General features: G+C 60.8%; 1 protein-coding gene across 5 annotated transcripts in view; it reads left to right on the forward strand.

The window, feature by feature from the left end:
- The window catches only part of TP73 (tumor protein p73), a 46,418-nt gene that overhangs the window by 12,526 nt on the left and 14,154 nt on the right, over window positions 1–19,738 (forward strand). For all 5 annotated transcript variants that reach the window (XM_008574556.1, XM_008574558.1, XM_008574559.1 and 2 more), the window contains one exon: window positions 10,599–10,841. In XM_008574556.1, coding sequence (XP_008572778.1) covers window positions 10,599–10,841 — 243 coding nt within the window. The remainder of the gene's footprint in view (window positions 1–10,598; window positions 10,842–19,738) is intronic.

Raw genomic sequence — 19,738 nt, forward strand, 5'->3', positions numbered from 1 at the left:
GGGGGGGGGGGGGGGGGGGGGGGGGGGGGGGGGGAGAGCTTGGAGCTCTGCAGCCGCAGGAGGGAGGGCGGGGTGGCCAGTGCTGCTGAGGGGCCTGGAAGTGGCCACCTGAGGGCTCCGGGCTGGGGACGTCAGTGGAGGTGGTCAGGTGAGGGATGGAGCTTGAAGGTGACTTTCAGAGTAAAGGCAGAAAAGGATTCGAGGAAAAGATTGAGGGTTTGAGGTTTCATCTGGAGCCTGGCCCTGCATGAAAAGGCCAGAGGGGGGTCAAGATGGGAGGTGGGCGAGGAGTCAGGGCCCTGGCCTGGAGTGGCTGCTTGACAGTCAGGCACAGGCAGGAGGGAGTGCAGAGACCGCTGCATGGGTGGCGTTTAAAGTCAGCCCAGGTGGGGACTGCATGGAGGGAGCAGGGAGAAGCCGGGCTGAGCAGAGCTCCCTGCGCCCCAGCATCGGAGGCAGGCCTAGGGGGGACACGGGGGAGCAGCAGGGAAGCCGGGAGAGACAGGGACGAAGAGGGTTTGGCTGTGAGGACGCTGCTGAGAGCTGGGGACCTGTCTGGGTAGGGTTCCCGAGGAGGCGGCTTGGAGAGAACAGAGCCAAATTGGGAGTGGCAGGGCAGGCGGGGCACAGGGAGGGGTTGATTGTTCCAGCCCGTGCCTGGTGCACACTGCGCCTCGGCTGGGTCTTATTTCTGTCCCCACGATTCTGTCCCCCGCCCGGGTCCCCTGAGCCCCAGCCTGGTGGGACCTGAACTGACTAGACCCAGACTGAGCTCCCCTCGTGTCCCCGAGGGGTGACGCTGCCTCCTTTCAGCTAGCGGGAGACCTAGTCTTCCATTTGCTTGGGCCAAAACCCCGGAGCCGTTCTCGACACCCCCAACATCCTGTCTGCGCTGCCTCTGAGTACACCCGGGGCCCAGTGCCGCCCATCCCGTGTGTCTCAGACTCAACCATGGGGTCTCCTGCCACCGCTTTAGCTGCATGTTCTCAACTCCAGAGCTAGAGGGGGGTCCCAGTACCACCCTGGCCATGTCCCTCCTCTGCTCAAACCCAGAGCTCTGCCCACCTCTCCCTGCTGCATTTGGGCCCTCGGCTCTTCCACTGGCCACAGGCCCTTTGCCCAGCTGGACCACAGCCCGGAACCATCACCGCCCACCCCCACCCCTGCCCCGTTCACCCAGTGCCTGCGGAGGATCTGTCACTTCCTGCAGGGCTGGTAGCCTCCCTTGTCTGGCTGTTTACCCTCAACCTCCTTTGAACCTGAGCCCCTGGGCCCGGACACACTAGCTTGCTGGTTTCTCTGCTGTTGTCAGGTGGGAGGGCAGGGACCGCATCTGTGTGTCTGTGTGTCTCCTGCTGCTCCCCAGCACCTGGAGGATGCCTGGGATGGCAGAGCCCAGGAAAACCGTGTGGAAGCTGTGAATGGCCTGTGTGGGAGCTGGTCCAGCTCACGGGGGGCTGCGTCGGGCCCTTTGTCCACTCTAGAGCCCACTAATTGGGGAAGGACTGCAGAGCGGGGGGCTGGGCAATCCCTGAGTGGGCTACAGCTGTGTCTCTGGTTCCTGGGGCCTTTTCCTCCAGCGCTGGGTCCCAGCTCAATCATCCCCTTCTCGCTGAGGGCCGTGGAAGTGGCACACCCGGGACCGCCTCACCCTCCCCATGCCCTATGCTTGTCATGGCCCCCATGCTCAGCTCAGCCCTCCTTCTCGGTCCCCTCAGTGACATGTCTTCAGCACCGTGCCCAAGGCTGGCACAGGCAGTGCCAGATTAGCACTTGCAGGATGGACAGATGGACGGGCAGGGCAGGCTGGGGGGGAGTGTGCACGTGTGGACACCTGCGTTGGGTTCTGGGCTGCAGGCAGGGGTGGTGCTCCAGGCGGACAGCAGCTGGCATGAGGGGTGCCCACCTTCATTCCAGGCTCTCGGCACCTGGTGGGAGGGCCTGGACCCTTGTGGTTAAATTAAGTCTGTGCGTACTGTGGCCACCTGCCTCTCATGGGTCACACCGCAGAGCCTGGAGGGTTGGGAGATAGGGTGGGCTACCTGGAGACCCCACTGGGCCCCCTCTGCAGTGCGCTGGGGTCCAGGCCACGGCCCGGCTCCTCTCGGCAGCTGTGTGCAGGCGGAGGCGGGACGGCAGGGTGGCCTCGGGCCTCGCGGTCCTGCAGACACATGTCTGGGCAGCCAAGTGGGGCTTCTGGGGGCACGTTTCTCTGGTGCGAAGTGTGGAAAGTTCCACATGGCCCTGGCATGGGATTGGGCAAGGCTCTGCCTCCGCGCCGGGTGAGGCGAGAGGGTGCTGTGTGCATATTTTCAAGAGAGGGAGCCTTTCCCCCCCAGCACAAGTCGAATCTTGTCGGCATTTCCATCCGTTTAATCACAGACTCCGGGAGATATTGTGGGAAATACCAGCAGGATGGAGGTCTCGCTCCGAGTGGGACGGGTTATCTCCACGCCGAAGCCCAGGCTGCGTGTCAGTCACTAACCTCTGGGTGAGGTTGGGCCCAAGTTCAGACATGCCTGCGAGAGAAGATCAGGGAGTTTGAAAGTTTCTTACTCTTAAAAAACAGGGAAACACAACAGTCTAGTCCCTGGGAGCTGGGAGCTCAGACACCCTGCCCGGATGGAGGGGGAGGCCGAGGGGGAGGGGCCTGACCAGGCAGACCCTGGGTCTGGAAACATCTGTCAAGTGCCACCCTACACCGCGCCATGCCGACAGTGGCAGATAGGTCAGACCGTGTCTCTGCCCCTATCTGGAGCTCCTGTCCCATTCAGGAAGCAGAATAACCCCAGGGGGCCCACAAGCTAAATGCCCAGTGGGCAGCGGGCAGTGCTGGGGCTGGGGGCGTCGCACTGAGGGGGTGATATTGGAGCCAGCCCAGCGGAGACCTGGGGAGGGGACCAGCAGAGTGTCCGGGGGGGTCCAGCGGCCCCTCCCTCGGTGCTTTTCAACGTCTCTCCCAGTCCCATTCGGATCCTACTTCTGGGCTGTGAGGGAGCCATAGCTGACACTGATTGCCCGTTTTCCACAAAGATGGGAACCAGACAGCTGTGGTGACAGGGGGGCTCAGACCCCAGTCTCCTGATCCCCTGCCAAGTCCAGGGCCCGTGATGTGGTCCTGACCCTCTGGAGCTTGCTGACCAGAGAGAGAGGGAATGCACCAGCCCGGGGGTGGAAGGACTGATCCGCGTGCCTGGTTGTCTGGTCTCGCTCCCCGTGACCTGCCAGCCCAGGCACCTGGAGGAGGCTTCTCCAGCCTCCTTCTCTGAGCAGGAGGGAGGGCAGAACTGAGCTGGGGGCAGCCCCACCATGAGCTGAAGGCCACAGGGCATCCCCAGAGTGACCTTGTGATCCCGACTGAGGTCACAAAGGGGAAGAGCCTGGCGGACCCACGTGGGCCATCTCCACTGGCTGTTTCTGCAGAGTGGTCATAGTCTCCAGGTGTGACCAGGGAGATGCAGCTAACCTAGAAAGAACACCCTGAGTCAAGGGTGTGAAGCCCTGGACGCGCCCAGCCAGGGTGGCTGAGAGCTCTTTGCTAGAGTTCTTAATAAGGAGTGAACAATTATTTTGGAACTTTCACAGCCAGAGGCAAAACAGATCCCTCCCCTCCAGCAATAAAATGGAAAACAATACGATGCTTTAGTTTCTTCTGGTCTGGTGAGAACTTAAGTGCCTCTGCATGGAAGACCCCTCTCCTAGAAATGTGCAAGCTCCGCCCAGGGCCCATGCCCACCCGGGACAGGTAGGTAGAGAGGGGGAGAGCCTGGAGCAGGGGTGTGTTATGAGGCTCACTACTATACCCGAGAAGTGGGAGAGGAAGCCCCAGAATATGAAGACAACTGGAGAGAGCCTGGGAGGCTTCCAGGAGGAGGTGAGCATGAGAGGCTGTATGGGGGAAGAGATGGGCTGCCTTCCAGGAGCAGAATGACTCGAGCAAAAGCCCTGCGGTACGGACCAGCAGCGTGCAAGGGGCAGGAAGCGGCGGCTCCCTTGGGGAACAGGAGTTCCACCTGTCACGTCTTTGGGCCCTTGTGGCAGGGACAAATGGACACTCTCTCCCCGTGCTGGGACACCCCTGGCGGGTGTCCTCTCTCCCCTCAAGTCTCCTCCACTGGGTGAGTCGGCCTGAAATGTGGGCCTTTGGAGACATGACATGAGTCATTTTGGAGTTCCATTCTGGAGGGCCCTGCATCTGTCCTTTGTCACCCAGGGCCAAGTCCTAATCCTGTCTCACTCTGCTGTGTTCTCCTGTCTTCATATCCTGGATTTTGATAAAAGATTGGGAGAGAACCAGAACACGAGCTTTAGAAAAATAATTTATTTTCCATCTACATCTAAAAAAAAAAAATCACTCCAGATGATTTACAAATTTTAAACAGTTAATGTGTCAAGTGGGAATCTTTAAACTAAAACCACAAAATCCAGCTTGGTAAAGAGGACTGAACCCATGGGCAGGAAGCTGCGATGTCGTCTGTGGCTGAGACTTCCTCCTGGAGAACTGCTGGCCTCTAGGGAAGGCTGATGCCCGTGAGGGGCTGGGCAGAGGAGGGTGCGGGGGAAGCCCCCGGCCCTCGCAGTGTTCTGGGGAGGAGGCCTGGCCCCGGGCATTCTCCAGGCTTGGGCTCCGGCTGTCAGGGACGGGGTCAGCACACACTATGGCCACTTCCACCAGTGGGGCTGCCATGGCTGGAACTGCCTGTGTGTGTTTCAGGGTCTGTTTCATTCAACCAAGAGTTTCTGAGCATCCAGTTGAGTGTTAGGTGTGGGGGAGGTGCCAGGATGCATCAAGGAACAAGAGAGACCCCAATCCCTGCCCCAGGGAGCTGACCACCCAGGGGCAGCAGGGTCTGTCCCCGAGAGCACCCGCTCACCCCTGTCATCCCTGTGCCTGGCACTTGTGACTGTGCTCTGAGAGAGTGAATCTGGGGCCCACTCCCTGCTCCTCCATGGAGCCAGCCCAGCCTCAGTTTCCTCCTTGCTGGGTTTTTGTGCCAATGAGGGGAGATCATGTGACACTCAAGGGAGTTCCCCAGATACTGGTTTCCAGATGGTCCCCTGGCGAGGGCTATTACCCTGATGAAAAGTCACGGGTTACAGTGTTTCTTGGACCCTCTCTTGATCCCCACAGCGATCCTACAGAGTGTACATTGATTTTATCTCCCTCTGCAGATGAGAAAACCCAGGCCCAGAAGGTGGAGCCGGGGGCCGGGTCACCCGTGTGGGTGGTGCCCACCCTGGTCCTAGACAGCACAGGCCTGGCTCCTGAGGGTGGCTGAGTAGGACATGGGGATGCCGAGGACAGACCATGGTTCCAGGACTAGCCTCCCTGGGCACTGCCTGCTGCTCACCTTGTGGGGATGCCCAGCCACTACGGTCCCCAGCTTGGCCCACAGGGAGTGCCAGAGGGCTCAGATGGGGGTGTCGGTCCAGTGGGACAGGGACTGTAGGGCTCCGGCCTCTCCCAACTCCTCTCCTCTCCTCATGGGTGGGTAGGCTGAGGAGCAGGAGGGACACTTGCCTGCCATCCTGGAGGGGGCTGGGGAGCTGGCAGCCCAGTTCCCACATGGCCTCTGCTCCCTGACCCTCCTCTCTGGGGCGAGGTCACCTGCCTGCTGCCAGCCCAGAGGAATGGTGTCTTAAACAAGACCAGGTCTGGGAACCGGGCTGGAACCTGAGCCCAGCCAGGCAAGAGAGAGGCCCCCATTTAGGACCGCCCATTGCCCAGCCCACTGCCCCCACCCAGTGCTGACCCAGAGCGCACGTGCAGCCAGGAAGGCCCCAGCAGAGTGTGGGGACGAGAGATGAGGCTCCCGAGGCTGGGGGGTGCACAGAGCTGACCAGACGCCCCACACATGGGCCCCCCAGAAGCTGTGTCCTGCCCACTGAATCAGAACAGTGCCATGGGCCTGTGAGATCCAGGCTCTCTGGTCTGTAAGCACCCAGGAGAGGCTTCGTTGTTCGGCCTCCACTCACAACACCCCCTCCAGGTGTCCCTTTCTGACCTGCTGCCCCCAGCTCCAATCACTGGTCTCTGGATCCCCCCAGAACCCCATGGAGACACCCTGTTTCCAATGCTTGAACTGGGGCAGAAATCATCAAGCCACCAAAGGCTTCCAGCCCAAGAAGCCCCCATCCCAGGGAGCAAGTCTGTCCTGCTGTGCAGAGCCAGGGCTCACAGGGCCATCCCTGGACTTCCAGTGCCCCGGGCGGCAGGTGTGACCCCCTCGGCCCCCAGCCTGCATCCCACTGGAGGATGGCAGGGAGCTCAGAATGCCTGTTTGTGGAGCAAACTTGGAGGGGTCAACCTGACCCAGCAGAGGCACGAGAGGCTCCTGGGCATCGTCCTGCCCCGGACAGTGTCTGGTGTGAGATGCTGTGGGTCTGGGAGGGGCCGTGCTCTCCTAGTCCCCGCCACAAGGCACTGGGGGCCCCCACGATGCCTGGGGCGTGAGTGGCCTGGACGCTGGAGGGAAGGCCACCCGCTGGCTCTCCGGCTCCCGCTCGCTCAGGGCCCTCCTGCGTGCACATGCAGGTACATGTGGGCTGCCGCGGGCCGGGCGTGTCCCAATTAGCCCATTATCTTGGGAGTTCTTACCGAAAGCAAAACAAACCAAAAAAGTCCTGGTTTTGTCCAGGTTCCTCCCTACTGCCAAGTGGGTCTCACCTCGGCTTCCAGGGTCCTCTGGCTCTGTAGGACCCTGGGGCTCTGTACAGGTCTGAGTTAGGCCTCCACCGCCTCGGCCTCAGGTCCAGGCTTCCCTTTTATTGGCAGTTTGATGGGAGGTGGGAGCCGGGCCCCAGGCAGAGCCCCCAACCCAAGCAAAGAAGGAAATAGGGAGAGGAGCTCGTGGGCAGAGTCCTCAGAGCCGTGCGGAAGGAAAGGCCTCTTGAGATGCCCAGGGAGGCTGGTGATGCAAAATGCCGCCCAGGCTTCCTCGGCACTGCGGTTCCAGCTGCACTCAAAGCTGCAGCTGCAAAGCCTCTGCCATCTGATGGGCACCGTGACCACAGGCAGAGCGAGAGTGTAGGGGGTGTCCCTGGGGAGGCAGGAACGGAGGAGGCCCAGGACAGACTGGCCTACTGGCCCTGGGGGAGGAGGGGGCTTCAGAGGCACCTGACCACAAACTGTCACTGAGCCGAGGGCTCTGCTGGGGGAGGCTGCGTGGGGCTCTGGCCCGCCGGGGGTGAGGTGCAGGGCTTGGGGTGTGTTGCACGTGGAGCGGATGTTTCTCTGCATCTCACTGGAACTGCACTGGGGCCTGCCTGCTGGAAGGCTCCGGGTTCCCTCCTGCCCTGTTGCTGCTGGGCGCAGAGATCCTATCAGCTCTCCCCTAGGTGCAGTGACTAATTCCCTGGCACCCTCCTCACGTCATTAAAGAATGTGGACAAGTTAAAATATGAACCGTGTCGTCCTGTGTCTGCTCCCTGCTTCTCCCGCGCAGGGGAGGTGCGGGCTCTTGGCTCCGCTGGCCTGGGCCGTCCTCTTGTCAGGGATGGAGCAGAGAGGGGGTGAGGACCCTGCCCTCGTCCGCGGGAGAGGCCGTGGCTGCACCATCCTTGTTCAGGGGGATCAGATGAGTCCAGGAGGGTCCTGCTGCCCAGGACCCCAACCCGCTTAGGGAAGACCCTTCTGGGAGGGTCACGCTGGTCACCTGAAAGAGAGAAGAGACCATCGAGACTTGGGGGTGGCAGGCTGGGACCCAGTATTGGGGGTGGGAGGGGCCGGCTCATGTCCCGTCCTCATTCCTGAGCAGCGGTGGGGGGCGTCCTGCCGCCTGTCCCGCCCCCTTCATCACTCGCAGGTCCGCTAGCTCATCCGTCCGTCCGTCCATAGTCCGTCTGTCCGTTCGCTCAGCAGGCCTCCTGAGCAAGCCCCCTCTGTAATGAGAACTGGGTCGGGACGGGTCTCGTCCAGCGCCGTCCTATAGACTAGAATTTGAGCCTCCTGCGTATTTTGCATGTTCTGTAGCCACATTCGAAAGGGTGAAAAGAAAATGGTGGGAGTGATTTAATAATTTAACTTGTCCCAAACCGTGATTGTTTCAGCATGTGATCAATTTGAAATTACAAACGAGGTGTTTTGCATTCTCACTGTGGCCCTATGTCCTCCCCCTGTCGGGTGGACTCACAGGACAGCAGGGGACCTTGCAGGGCTCGTGGTCCAGCACAGGAGACAGGCAGAGCCCTGCCAGAGGAGGGTCACTGAGACACGCAGACCGGTGTGTGACAGCACACGTGGGGCGTGGCCAGAGCTGGCCCCTTGGATCAGTGACCTCCGAGCTGACACCAGGAGGGGTGAGGGCCGGGTCCCTCCCTCTGCGTGTGTTTTCACAGCTTTATTAAGATAGAATTCACGTACCATACAGTTCACCCCTTTAAAGTGCACAATCCAGCGGTTTTTAGCATCTGCACAGTTACGTGCAACCATCCGCTGCCAATGTCAGGACATCTTCATCACCCCAGAAAGAAATCCTGCGCGCCGTTAGCTGTCTCCTCCCCCATCCTGTCCCCAGCCCCGCAGCCACGAATCCGCTGTCTGTCTCTATGCATTTGCCTCTTCTGGACATTCTGCACAAGGTGGAGTCATCCCGTCTGTGGCCTTCTGTGTCTGGCTTCTCTCTGACCATGATGTGTTCGTGGCTCATCCACCCTGTAGTGGGTGTCGGTGCCTGTGGGGACATATGGCAGTTTGGTTATTTATTTGCCTGTCAGTGGACACTGGTGTCCCATGTAGGTCCTGTGGAAAAGAATTTAGGAAGGTCATGGGGAGCCCAACAAAACCAGGGAAGGAGGCCTTGGCTGTGTCGGCGAGGTGGGCAGGGTCTGCCCTGCAGGGGGACCCTGTCCCATTGGTGGTGGCCCCCGGGTTTACAGCCCACGCAGCTTCAGCAAGAGCCAAGGCCCTCACAGCTGAGCCCGTGTGGCCGTCCCTGCACTGAGCCCTGCTGTGGGGTACGATCCACTCTGGGTGGCAGTAAGCTGATCCCAGGCTGGAGCATTCAAGAACAGCACCTGACTGGCCGCAGGAGGCCTCGGCAGTAGTGGTGTTGGCAGTGACAAGAATGAGCCACCTGTCACCCTCCCCCTCCAGCTTCACCTGGAGGAGGTTCCTCCATGCTGGGCAGCCTTCAGCAGAGGACTGTCCCCTGACTTGCCTTGCGTCTGTTTCCATCAGATGCATAGCATGGTCGAGGTCTGGGACAGCTTGAGCCCCCCGAGGGCAGGGAGGTCCCCCTGCTCTTGCTGCTCATCTCTGCCCCTGTTCCCCCCTTCACCCGAGGTCCCAGTTCATGGTCTCTGTCATCCCTGGGGTTCTCGGCTCGCTGCCTGCTGACCGCCAGTCTCCTGTATCACTGCCAGGGCTGCTGTATCACTGGAGCAAATCCTTTTCCCTGCTTTGTGCCTCAGTTTCCTCATCTGAAAGACAGGGACAATAGCAGTGCCCACCTTGGGTCTGAAGTGGGTACTAAATGAGTTTGTGTACATTGAACCCGGGAATGTCCCTGGCACAGAGAAAGCTCTATTTAGGCGTCTGCGATTAGACGTCCACTCTGGCCAGCCTTTGTGTATTGTCCTCCAAAACCTGTCTCCTGCTTGAAGCCTCCAGATTTGGTAGGGGGTGGTTTTCCTCGGTGGCCCTCTAGGTGAGATCTGCTCTGCCCTAGATTGGAGGCACTGAAGTGTGGGACCCCATCCCCTCTTGGCCCAGGACTCCATGGAGGGTGACCCAGGGACACACTCACTCGAGTTTCTACTCCTTGGGAGTGTGGTCCTGGGGAGGGGCTGGGCTGCCAGGACCCTAGGGAGGGGCCTGAGAGATTGCATCCAGCCAGAGAACTCTGCCAGCAGGAGGGCTGGGGGTGGGGCTGCCGACCCCACCTGGGGCTTCTCTGGCCCCTGAGTGGGGAGCAGCCATTCTAATGGCGATGAGCTTAAAGAAGCCTTTTAAGGGCGGTGATCTGGGCCCCCGGGGACCAGTGGGGAAATGTGGCTTAGCTGCTAATGTGTACCCCGACCCTGTCCCACCACCTAGACAGCTGGACTTAGGGGCCAACTCTAGTCCCCCAGGGCCTCCCAGGCACCTCATGCACCAGGCCCAGGTGTGCCCGCCCTGTGCCCCACCCCCCTCCCCCACTGCCTGGCTCCCTGGAGCTGGGGTCTCCCCTCTTTGAGCTGTAATGGGGGTGAGGGGTGAGGAGGATGTCCAGACTTTCACGCTGCCCCTGGAGAGCTCAGTGGAGCTCGTGTGGGTGTCAAGGACTGGGAGTCCCCCCACCGGACAGCTCCCCTCCAGGTGTGCAGACTTGACTCCACCTCGTCAAAGGCTGGGTGGATCCCCAGAAACCCTGGCACCCGGGGAGGCTGAAGGAGAGGGAGGCGAGGTGAATATGTCAGTTTATCCCAGCACAAGTAGTGGCCTGTTGGGGTGGGGGGGGACCCGAGGAAATATTTGGGATGACTGGAGCTGGCTGGCCCTTTAAGGCTCCTGTAACAGGACACCTCCCAGGACGGGACGGGATGGGACGGGGCTGAGGCTTCCTCCCTCCAGCCCACTGTGTGTGTTTCTCCCTCCCTCCTCCCCTCCGGCGCGCCAGGCCCAGTTCAATCTGCTCAGCAGCTCCATGGACCAGATGAACAGCCGCGCGGCCTCGGCCAGCCCCTACGCCCCGGAGCACGCGGCCAGCGTGCCCACCCACTCGCCTTACGCGCAGCCCAGCTCCACCTTCGACGCCATGTCCCCAGCACCTGTCATCCCCTCCAACACGGACTACCCTGGCCCCCACCACTTTGAGGTCACTTTCCAACAGTCGAGCACGGCCAAGTCGGCCACCTGGACGGTAAGTTATCCCCTGCTTGCAGAGGGCATCTGGCGGGTTGCGGGCTGGGGGGAGTGGCTGCATCCTGGGCAATTAGGGAGGGCCGAGCATGATCTGCTGTCCACATGTGGTTCACACTTGGCCCTGGCCGGGAGGAGCATTGGGCAGGAGGCGGGTCTTGGGGCTGGGCAGTCTGGATGTGCCCACCCCTCGGATGACTGGTCAGAGCCGACCAGCCTCCTGCAGGCCCCCAGAGGGGACGGATGTGGCCCCGCCAGTGAGGTCCACAGGGCAGGGGCAGGCTGTCTCTGCCAAGATTCTCTGGCCAGCTTCCCTGCACTCACTTGGAAGCTCTGGTTTGTAATCCTATCCCAGGCAGAGGCAGGGGCTCTGCTGCTGAGGCTCATCTGAGCCTGGCCCTGGGGTCCACAGAAGCCGCCTCCTCCAGGCAGCAAGGGGTGTCTGCTGGTTGGTGGATGTGGGTTTTGCCTGCACTGAGTCTGGGGTGTCATCTCTGAGCATTGGGGTGTGACAGGGAAGTCAGGAACGGAAGCACAGCTGAAGACTCAGGTACTTGGTGCGGTACCCCTGGGACAGTCTAGCCTATAGCGGGGATTTTGCCAACTTTGATAACATTCCACATGCATGTGGCCACTAACTGTGCACCAGGCACTGTGCTGACTTCTTTGAGTTTAGTTAACTCTTGCAACCACCCAGCAGCCTACAAGGTCGCACCTATTATTGTTCCCATTTTACAGCCGAAGAAGCTGAGGCACAGGGAGGGAAACTAGCTCGCTCAGAGTCATGCAAGTAGTAAGTGGGATGCTGGAGTGGGAGCCCCGTGGCCAGCCTGGTCTGTGTTTCTAACCACTGAGCAGCCCTGCCCATACTTCTGCCAGAAAGGAAGGGGCTACCAAAAGGCATAGGGCAGAGGCTGTGGGGACTCTTGCCCAGGAGTATAGGGCACAGAGCATGGGCAGGAAGAGCAGCTCAAGGGCCTTCCAAGGAGTGTGAGCCACCCCAGCTCCCGTGGTGGGCTGCAGGAGGTGTGCCCAGCCGATCCCAGCACCTCGGGAGAGCTGAGCACGTCCCACTCGGGTGGGATGCCCAGCAGGTCTGTCCACGGGACAGCGTCCCCTGCCCCCGACAGGCTCCAACTGTACTGGCCCCCAGCCTCCACCTGGAAGTGGGACCCCTGGAGCAGAGAAGTCCATGCAGAGTGGCTGTGTTCCCAGTTCCTGTGGAGCACTGAACAGGGCCCCCCCCCAAGGCTCCTTCCTTTCAGAACCGGGTCTCATGGTTCCCACAGCCGTTCTGGCCGTAGCTGCTGTTTTCCCAGCTCCTGGGGGGTGCCGGACAGCGTGGCAGAGCCTAAGGTAGCCCCGGTCGGGCTCTGCAGTGGCTGGGGATGGTCCTGCATGGCTAGTCTGCGGTCTGGGTTCCAGGCCACGGCCCCCTGAGGGTGTTTCTGGCCCTTACTCAGTGCAGGGTCCCCCGGCTGCTGGCCCAGGGCCACGTGGGGCTCCAATGGGCAGATGACTGTGGCACCTCATCCAGGGCTCTCCACCCGAGTACCTGTGCGGTCCCCAGCACAGAGCTTAGCGCGAGGCAGGAGCCGGTGTGTTGTCTTTATTACTCTGAGGGTGGTGCTGGTGATGGGGTGCTGTGGAGCCTGGTCCTCCTGAATGAGAGGTTCTGCAGGAGTTGCACCTGCTGAGGTTTTCTCTGTACTCTATTACCTGTGGGGGTAGGGGACCAGGACGTCCCTCCACCGCAGCTTGGGGGTCCAGCTGGGTAACCTGAAGCCAGGTCAGGAGACCCCCCCACACCTGGCGTCCTATGCCTGCACACCTACAGTGACAGGCGGCTCACTACCACTCCTCTTCCATGTTCACACTTGTCCCCTCAGTCCTTTCTTTCCCCTCTAAGGGGACGGGAGGGTTCGGCCCCTCCCACACTGACATTCTGTTCTCAGGATCTGCGTTGCTGGGGTCTCTGGAGCAGTATTTCCTTGGAGTCCTGACAGGCAGCTGGTGGGAGCCCTGTCTCTCTTCCCCACGTGCTGGAGGGGTCTCTGCAGTGCAGGGAGGGCTTGGAGCAGCTCAGATCGTCTGAGCTGGTCCTCAGGAAGGGACAGGAGCTGCCCCCTCCTGGCTGCCTCCCTGTACCTGGGGGCCTCCGCCACCCCTCTGCTAGGTGTGTGGCATCAGGTTTCAGGGGACACACGGTTTGGTCTCAACTGCCCTGCCCTAAGTGGCCCCATGGAGTGGTCTGCTCAGGACCCAGCAGCCCCGGCTGGCAAACCACACCAGGTGTGCTGCCTCCCTGCAGAGCCCTCCCGAAGCCCCAGCAGAGCTGAGCTGCAGAGGAGGACCCCGCGCCCACACTCCCCCTCCAAGCCCTGCCAACACAGGGGGTGGAGGTGGGACAAACATTGATAATGAGATTTTTGGCACCTTGGCCCCCTGGGAGCAGACCCCCGAGTGCTTGGCTCCTTGCCCAGGGAGGGGCGGTGCGGGACGGGGCGCCGGGCAGCCCGGCTGCTCTCAGCTCTCAGGGTCCGGCTGTGCGGGCGCTGCCCAGAGGCGCTGCTGCGCCTCAGCACCGGCCCCCTCGGCCCTGCCACGCCGGCCGGCTGGTAACTGATAGATAATTCCTATTTGCTCAAGTACAATTCCATGCTGGCCGCTGCGTTCCTTCCCCTCCCTGATCAGGAAAAACGCCCTCTCCCACCCCGGAGTGACCACAGCTGTTAATGGGGTCTTTGGCCTCTGCTCCACTGAGGCCCACTGTGGGTCTCCCCAGCCCCGGGTGGTCCATCTGCCCTGACCAGCTTTTCTCAGATCCCAGATCTCCTTGAGCACTGGGGGGTCTGGAACCCTCAGCTCACGGGCTTGCTGTGCATGTCACACATAGACACGGGCACCCCCACACGTGCACATGCAAACATGCACACGTGATGCACACACACAGGTCTCTGCCCAGCGTTCTGACAACCCCAGACCCCCCACAGAAAGCCAGAAGGAGGCGGCGGGTTGCGGGTAACTGAGCAGCCAGAGAAGGGATTTGTGTTTGTCTCTGAGATTGTAAACCAGTGACCAGTGACCAGGCAAGGCTGGAGGGGGTGGGCGGGACACTGTTCTGCGGGACGGCGTGCAGCCGAACCACCGAGCCACCGGCTGGGGTCAGGTCACAGGTCTGCCTGTGACCACGCTGTTTCTCCCCCTCTCTGCCCCTCAGTGTCCCATCTTAAAGGGGAGGAAGCCCGCCAGTCTCAGTGGGGACACACCTGTTCTCAGAACAGGGCCTGGTGACATTTGCCATTTGCAAGTCAAATCGTCCTGGCTGCGGCTTATCCCATTTCAGAACCCACTGGGGATTTGAGGAGAGATGGGCACTGGGAAAGATCACGGTTGTAAGGGAGGGCCTGGCACCTGGTGGACAGGGACAGTTGGGTGGACAGATGGAACAGGTGGACAGTTGGACAGGTGCAGCCTGTGCCAACGCTGGTGACACCTGTTGCTTTTGTCCCAGTTTTACACCCTTCCAAGGACAGTGTGGTGCTCGGAGCACCCCCAGTGCTCTCTGCAGGGCCTGCTGCCCCCAGTGTGGCCTTGCCAGTGGAGGGGGCTGTCCTCTATGTTTGGGACATTTGGGGACAGGGCTCTGAGATTATGTAAAAAGGCTTTGTGTGGTTAGAAGCCCGGGCTCAGTGTGGCATCTGTGGGCACCTGGAGGCAGTTGTCATGAGGCAGGATGGGGGGGGTATGTGCAGGTGCGATGGCACGGCTGCCCCAGGAGCCCTTGAACAGATAGATGGCTGGACACAGCCCGAGTGACCCCAGCTGCCCTCAGACTCAGTGTGTGCATGCACCCGTCCATCGGGGGGCAAGCTGGCACCACGTGCTATGCAGGCCCCTGCCCCCAGGAGGAGCATGTGGAAAGCGGGCCAAGGAGGCACAAAGGCTCTCCGAGGGATTCCTGGGGAGAATGGGGCTGAGTCAACCCTGATGGATTCGGGAGAAAACTTTCCAGCCCCTCGGAGGTTTGCAGGCAGGAGAATAACAGCGGAGGTGTCCCAACACGATCGCGGTATCACTTGCGTTATCCTAAAAGTTTATGGAATGCACACATGGAATTAATACCTTTTACTGGCTCCGGAAGCAACCATGCATAGTTAAAGCCAAGGCAAGAGTTCGAACAGTGTTTGCTGTGGAGACGAGACATGGGTCATTAGGGGAAACAGGACTTAGGGAAAAATCACAGCAATTGCTGGTGCTGTGCGCGGCTCACAGGGGGAGCTTCCCGGGGCTACTGGATGAGAGGGGTGGTCTCTTCTCTCCAATCTGCCGAGCAGCTGGAAAAGCCCCTGGCCGCGTCGCCATGAGCAGCCTTCTCCCCCAACCCTGCCCACTGCTCCCAGCTCTGTGGGGAGGATCCTGGGGGGCCCTTGGGGACACCAGGTGAACCAACGGCAAGGAGGGGCTGACCCCTCAGAGGTCCACCTGCCCGTCCCTGGGGGAGAGGGCCGGAGGGGATGCAGCCTGTGACTTGGCCCCCAGTGAGCTCTTCTGTCACAGTTTGTCAGTGAGTGAAATCGCGGCCGGCTGGTGGAGAGTCCCACCATGGGCTTTCACTGCCTGCTTTTTATTGACACATGACAATTCCTCAAGAATGCTTTATAATTAGAACGCTCAGGGCTGACCATTGTCAGAGGTCCAGTCAGGTGGGCTGGCCCTGAGCACAGGCCACACATGCATTCAGCAGCCTGGCCTGCCCCCCCCACTCCCCCAGTTCCATGAGCCCCACTTTACTGGTGGGGAAGAGAGACCGCAGGGGAGGGCCCACCCCAGGCTTCTCCTGCACCATGCCAAGATGGGGTCCTGGGTGACCTTGAGTCCTGTGGGTCTCTGGGCAAGGTGAGGGTTGCAGCTAAGCAGTGAGTTGGAGACTTGCTTTCCAGCCTGGTGGGCTTCTGCCAGGGCCAGGGGTTGGCGGTGGGATTTTCTCAGATGCCAAACTTGGAAGCCAAGTTCAATGCATGGATGGACGATGCCAGAATCCGCCGGCATGGCCCTGGAGGTCCAGCCCCTGCCTCCGGTGGAGAAGCCCCTCAGCCCCCTCCAGCCATACTGTTCTGTTCTGAGGAGTCTCAGGCAGGGGAGGGGCAGACAATTTTAGGGTGTCAGAGCTAGAAAGGGAAGTGCTCACCGCACGTGGGCAGGAAGAGGCTCAGGGTGGCGCCGAGGCTGGCGATCACAAGCCCAGGGTTATGATGGGGCCACAGGGCAGTACAACGTGTTTTAGGGCAGAAGAGCCATTTGAGAAAGTTAACAGCACTCTGGGCTGCGGTGAAGAAGCTCAGAGGTCCATCAAGATAACCACTCAGTGGCCCAAAGCCCAGGGTCACCCCAGGGACGGCAGAGCTGCCGCCTCCACTCCAGCAGCGCCACCTGGAGCAAGGCAGACCATCTCCTTGTGCCTGGAGTTGGGGAGGTACCTCTCTCTGCAGGGGGCAGTGAGATATTCAGACACCCAAACTCTCCCAGCCCCAGACACTTCACTGGGTGTTTACAAGGTTCAGTGAAAACTTAGATCCCAGCCGACTATTGCCTTAAAAGCTGAGAAATGGCCACCCCCATGTGTCTGCAGCCTGCCTCCTCCTCCCAACTCCTCCCCAGCCGCCTCCAGCTGGTGCTGATTCCACTCCAGCCCCTGACCCTGAGGGGCAGAGCTGGCTCCTCTGTGCCTGGTGCACCAGACCAGCATCAGTGTCCAGAGCGCAGCCTGCCTCCTCCTCCCAACTCCTCCCCAGCCACCTCCAGCTGGTGCTGATTCCACTCCAGCCCCTGGCCCTGAGGGGCAGAGCTGGCTCCTCTGTGCCTGGTGCACCAGACCAGCATCAGTGTCCAGAGTGGCATGCCACAGCTGGGGGCTCCTGGGAGTGTCCTGGGTGCAGAAGATGCCCGCTACCCCAGGAGCCCTTCCATTTGCTATGGCTGGCAGGGCCAGCCCTAAAGGCCTTGATTCATCCTGGCTTCTTGTTGCAGCCACAGGTCAGGGTGTATGTGGGAGGGGGCTTCTCCCTCCGGCAGCCAAGGGGCCCTGTCTGTGGTGAGCAGAGTGGGCCGTTGCCAGCCTCCTGGCTCTGCCCAGGCCGGACAGTTAGTGGCCTGGACCCCAGCCCTGCCCACTGGGTCGTCGCCAGAGCACTTTCTCCATGAGGCCAGAGGCCGGAGGAGAGCCCTGCTGTGGGGGCTGCCCACTGCAGGCGTTCCTCTCTGGGCATCCAGGGAAGACAGGCACAAGCTGTCCAGCTGGCAGAGTCAGACAACGAGCTGGTGGGCAGAGGAGCCGTGTCTGGACCCGGCTGGGGAGGCAGAGGCTGCACATGATGCTTTGAACGCGCCCCCCCTTTGTGTCTTCAGAGTGGGAGGGTTGGCTGTTGGTGGGCATTCTGGGGCCCCCTGCAAGCACAGCCTGTCCCCAAGGATGCAGATGGGGTGCCTGGAGGTCGGAGGTCCACATCCCGCCTGGATGGCTCCTTCCGCCCAAGCTGGGACAGAGCGAGATTGAACAGCATCCTCTGGGCACCTCACATGGACCGTCTCAGTAGATCCAGACAGTGGCCGGTGGGGCCGGGGGATTGGGTCTTGGGCTCTCAGCATCTCAGTAGCAAAGCGAGGCTGGAGTCCCCCACCCAGACCAGCTGCCCCCTGGCCAGCTGCTTGGAAGCCCTCGATCACAAGATGGCCTGTCCCCCTGCCTGTTGGTTCCCTTGCCCCTGAGGGGCCTGAGCCCACCCCAGTGGAAAGAAGCATGTGTCCCTCCTGGCCCCTGTGTCTTGCTTTGTCCACCTGAATCCCTCTGTGCTACATGGTCTTTATGGAACCCAGAGATTTAAGGCCAGTATGTCTGGACCCTGATCTCGGGTCCCAGGCGCCAAATCAAGCCTGGTGGTGGCAAAAGGCAGGAGATAGAGCTTTGAAGGTCAGCCAGCCAGGTGCTGGTCCACTCTGGCTTAGCTGGGAGCTTTTGGAAACAAAGCTCTGGTTCACTAAAACAGAGTAGCAGAGCCTGGGGGGGCAATGTGAGGGCCGGCACAGAGCAGGTGCCAGTGAGTGATGGCTGCAAGGGTGGACCTGGGAGCCCTGTTGAGAGCACTCTGGCTTAGCTGGGAGCTTTTGGAAACAAAGCTCTGGTTCACTAAAACAGAGTAGCAGGGCCTGGGGGGGCAATGTGAGGGCCGGCACAGAGCAGGTGCCAGTGAGTGATGGCTGCAAGGGTGGACCTGGGAGCCCTGTTGAGAGGGCAGCATAACTGCACCCCTTCAGGGGGCTGGCTTCTGTCTCCCCAGGTCTGCATGCCAGCAGAGGCAGACCCCTTAGCCAAACATTGCCTCCTGGCTTACCCCGGACCCACCAGGCCTGCTCCCTCTCCTCAGGGTGGCCCTTGTCTCCCGCTGGCCAGGCCTCTGGTGTGGACCTCAGCTGCAGACCCAGTGGCCCACTGGGCCTTCACTCTCCACAGGGGACTCTGCCTGGCTCAGCACACACCTTCTTCCCTCCCCACCCCCGATCTGGGCCCAGGACAGAAGCCACAGGAGGCAGCCACACATTGGACACAGGACCAACCAGACTCAGGCCCTGTGGTCTGGGGGCCCCCTGGCTCCTGGGCCTCTCCCGAAGAGGGTGCATTCAGCGTCTCCAGGGGGAGGCACTTCCAGGCCCTGAGAGTCCCTCGTATGGCTCCTGCTCACCTGCTTGGGACCTGGCTCAAGGTCATGGTGAGGCAGGCTGCCTGGCTCCCAAGGGGTCTCCCACCTAGCCCCAGGCCCGCCTCTCCCTCGTGGGCAGTTTCTTGTCCACAGCGTCTGGGACTCTCTGAGACAGTGGTGAGGGCTGAGGATCACTTGGCATCTGCAAAGTGTGTTTGTGCCTCTGGTTTTTCATTCTCTGGGCTCCTAGTCAGGGCTATCCCGATCCCCCAGCCAAGAGCTGTCGAGGCATCACAGCAGCCTCCCTTATTGGGCACTCTGCTGGCCAGGCACAGCGAGACCTCGGCGCTCCCCAGGGCCTCCCACCCCCTGGCCTGTGGCTGTGGGTATCCTCGTTAGTGGACCTTCACCGCCTTTTGGCCATGGAAGCTGCAGCTTGACACTAGGTGCTCTGAACAGGTTGAGGTGATTGTCACATGTGCCCCCAACCCCCTCCTGGCTGGTGGCTTCCCTGGGGCAGGGACCAGCCCTCCTGGTATCCTACAGGCCTCCCTGACGCCTGTCAGAGCCCACCCCATGACCCCCGCAGCACTCTGCTGCACGACGAACGCGTGAGGACAGCAGTGAAATCATGCCCCAGGACAGGCTACGAGGCCCCCGTGAAGGGGATTCTGCCAGAGTGGGCCCTAGGACTCATGTCGTGCAAGGAGACCCCTCCTCACCTGGAAGGAGAAAGGGGCGAGGGGTCCACAACCCAGGGGCTGTTGGCCTGGGCTCCTGTGTGAGTTTCAGGGGATCGAGCCCATCAATTTCATGCCATGTGTTCTTTTCCAGGGGGAGAGAGGGTCTGTGGCCTTGGAGGGTGGGGAGCGCGAATGGGTCTGTACCCAAGTAAGGAGAGAAATGTGGCTCTAAACACACACGCACACACACACACATGCACACGCATGCATGGAAAGTGGATAAAAGTGGGCTATAAAAAAATCATTTGAAAAATAAAAGCCCCCACTGCAGGCCCCATCTTCCAGAATCTGTTGTAACAGATTCACCCAAGCTGGTTAACGGTATTTGCGGTTTGCAAGATGCTACACGTCCCAGGAAAATGACAGACAAGTTATTATCACCTCTCCACTGTCCTCCTGCCCAAACCTGCCCGTGCCGGGCACCCAGCTGCCGGGAGCGGGCGCAGGAAATTAACAGC

This window comes from Galeopterus variegatus, unplaced genomic scaffold (genome assembly GCF_000696425.1).
Source record: "Galeopterus variegatus unplaced genomic scaffold, G_variegatus-3.0.2 Scaffold1065, whole genome shotgun sequence".
NCBI classification, from domain to species: Eukaryota; Metazoa; Chordata; class Mammalia; order Dermoptera; family Cynocephalidae; genus Galeopterus; species Galeopterus variegatus.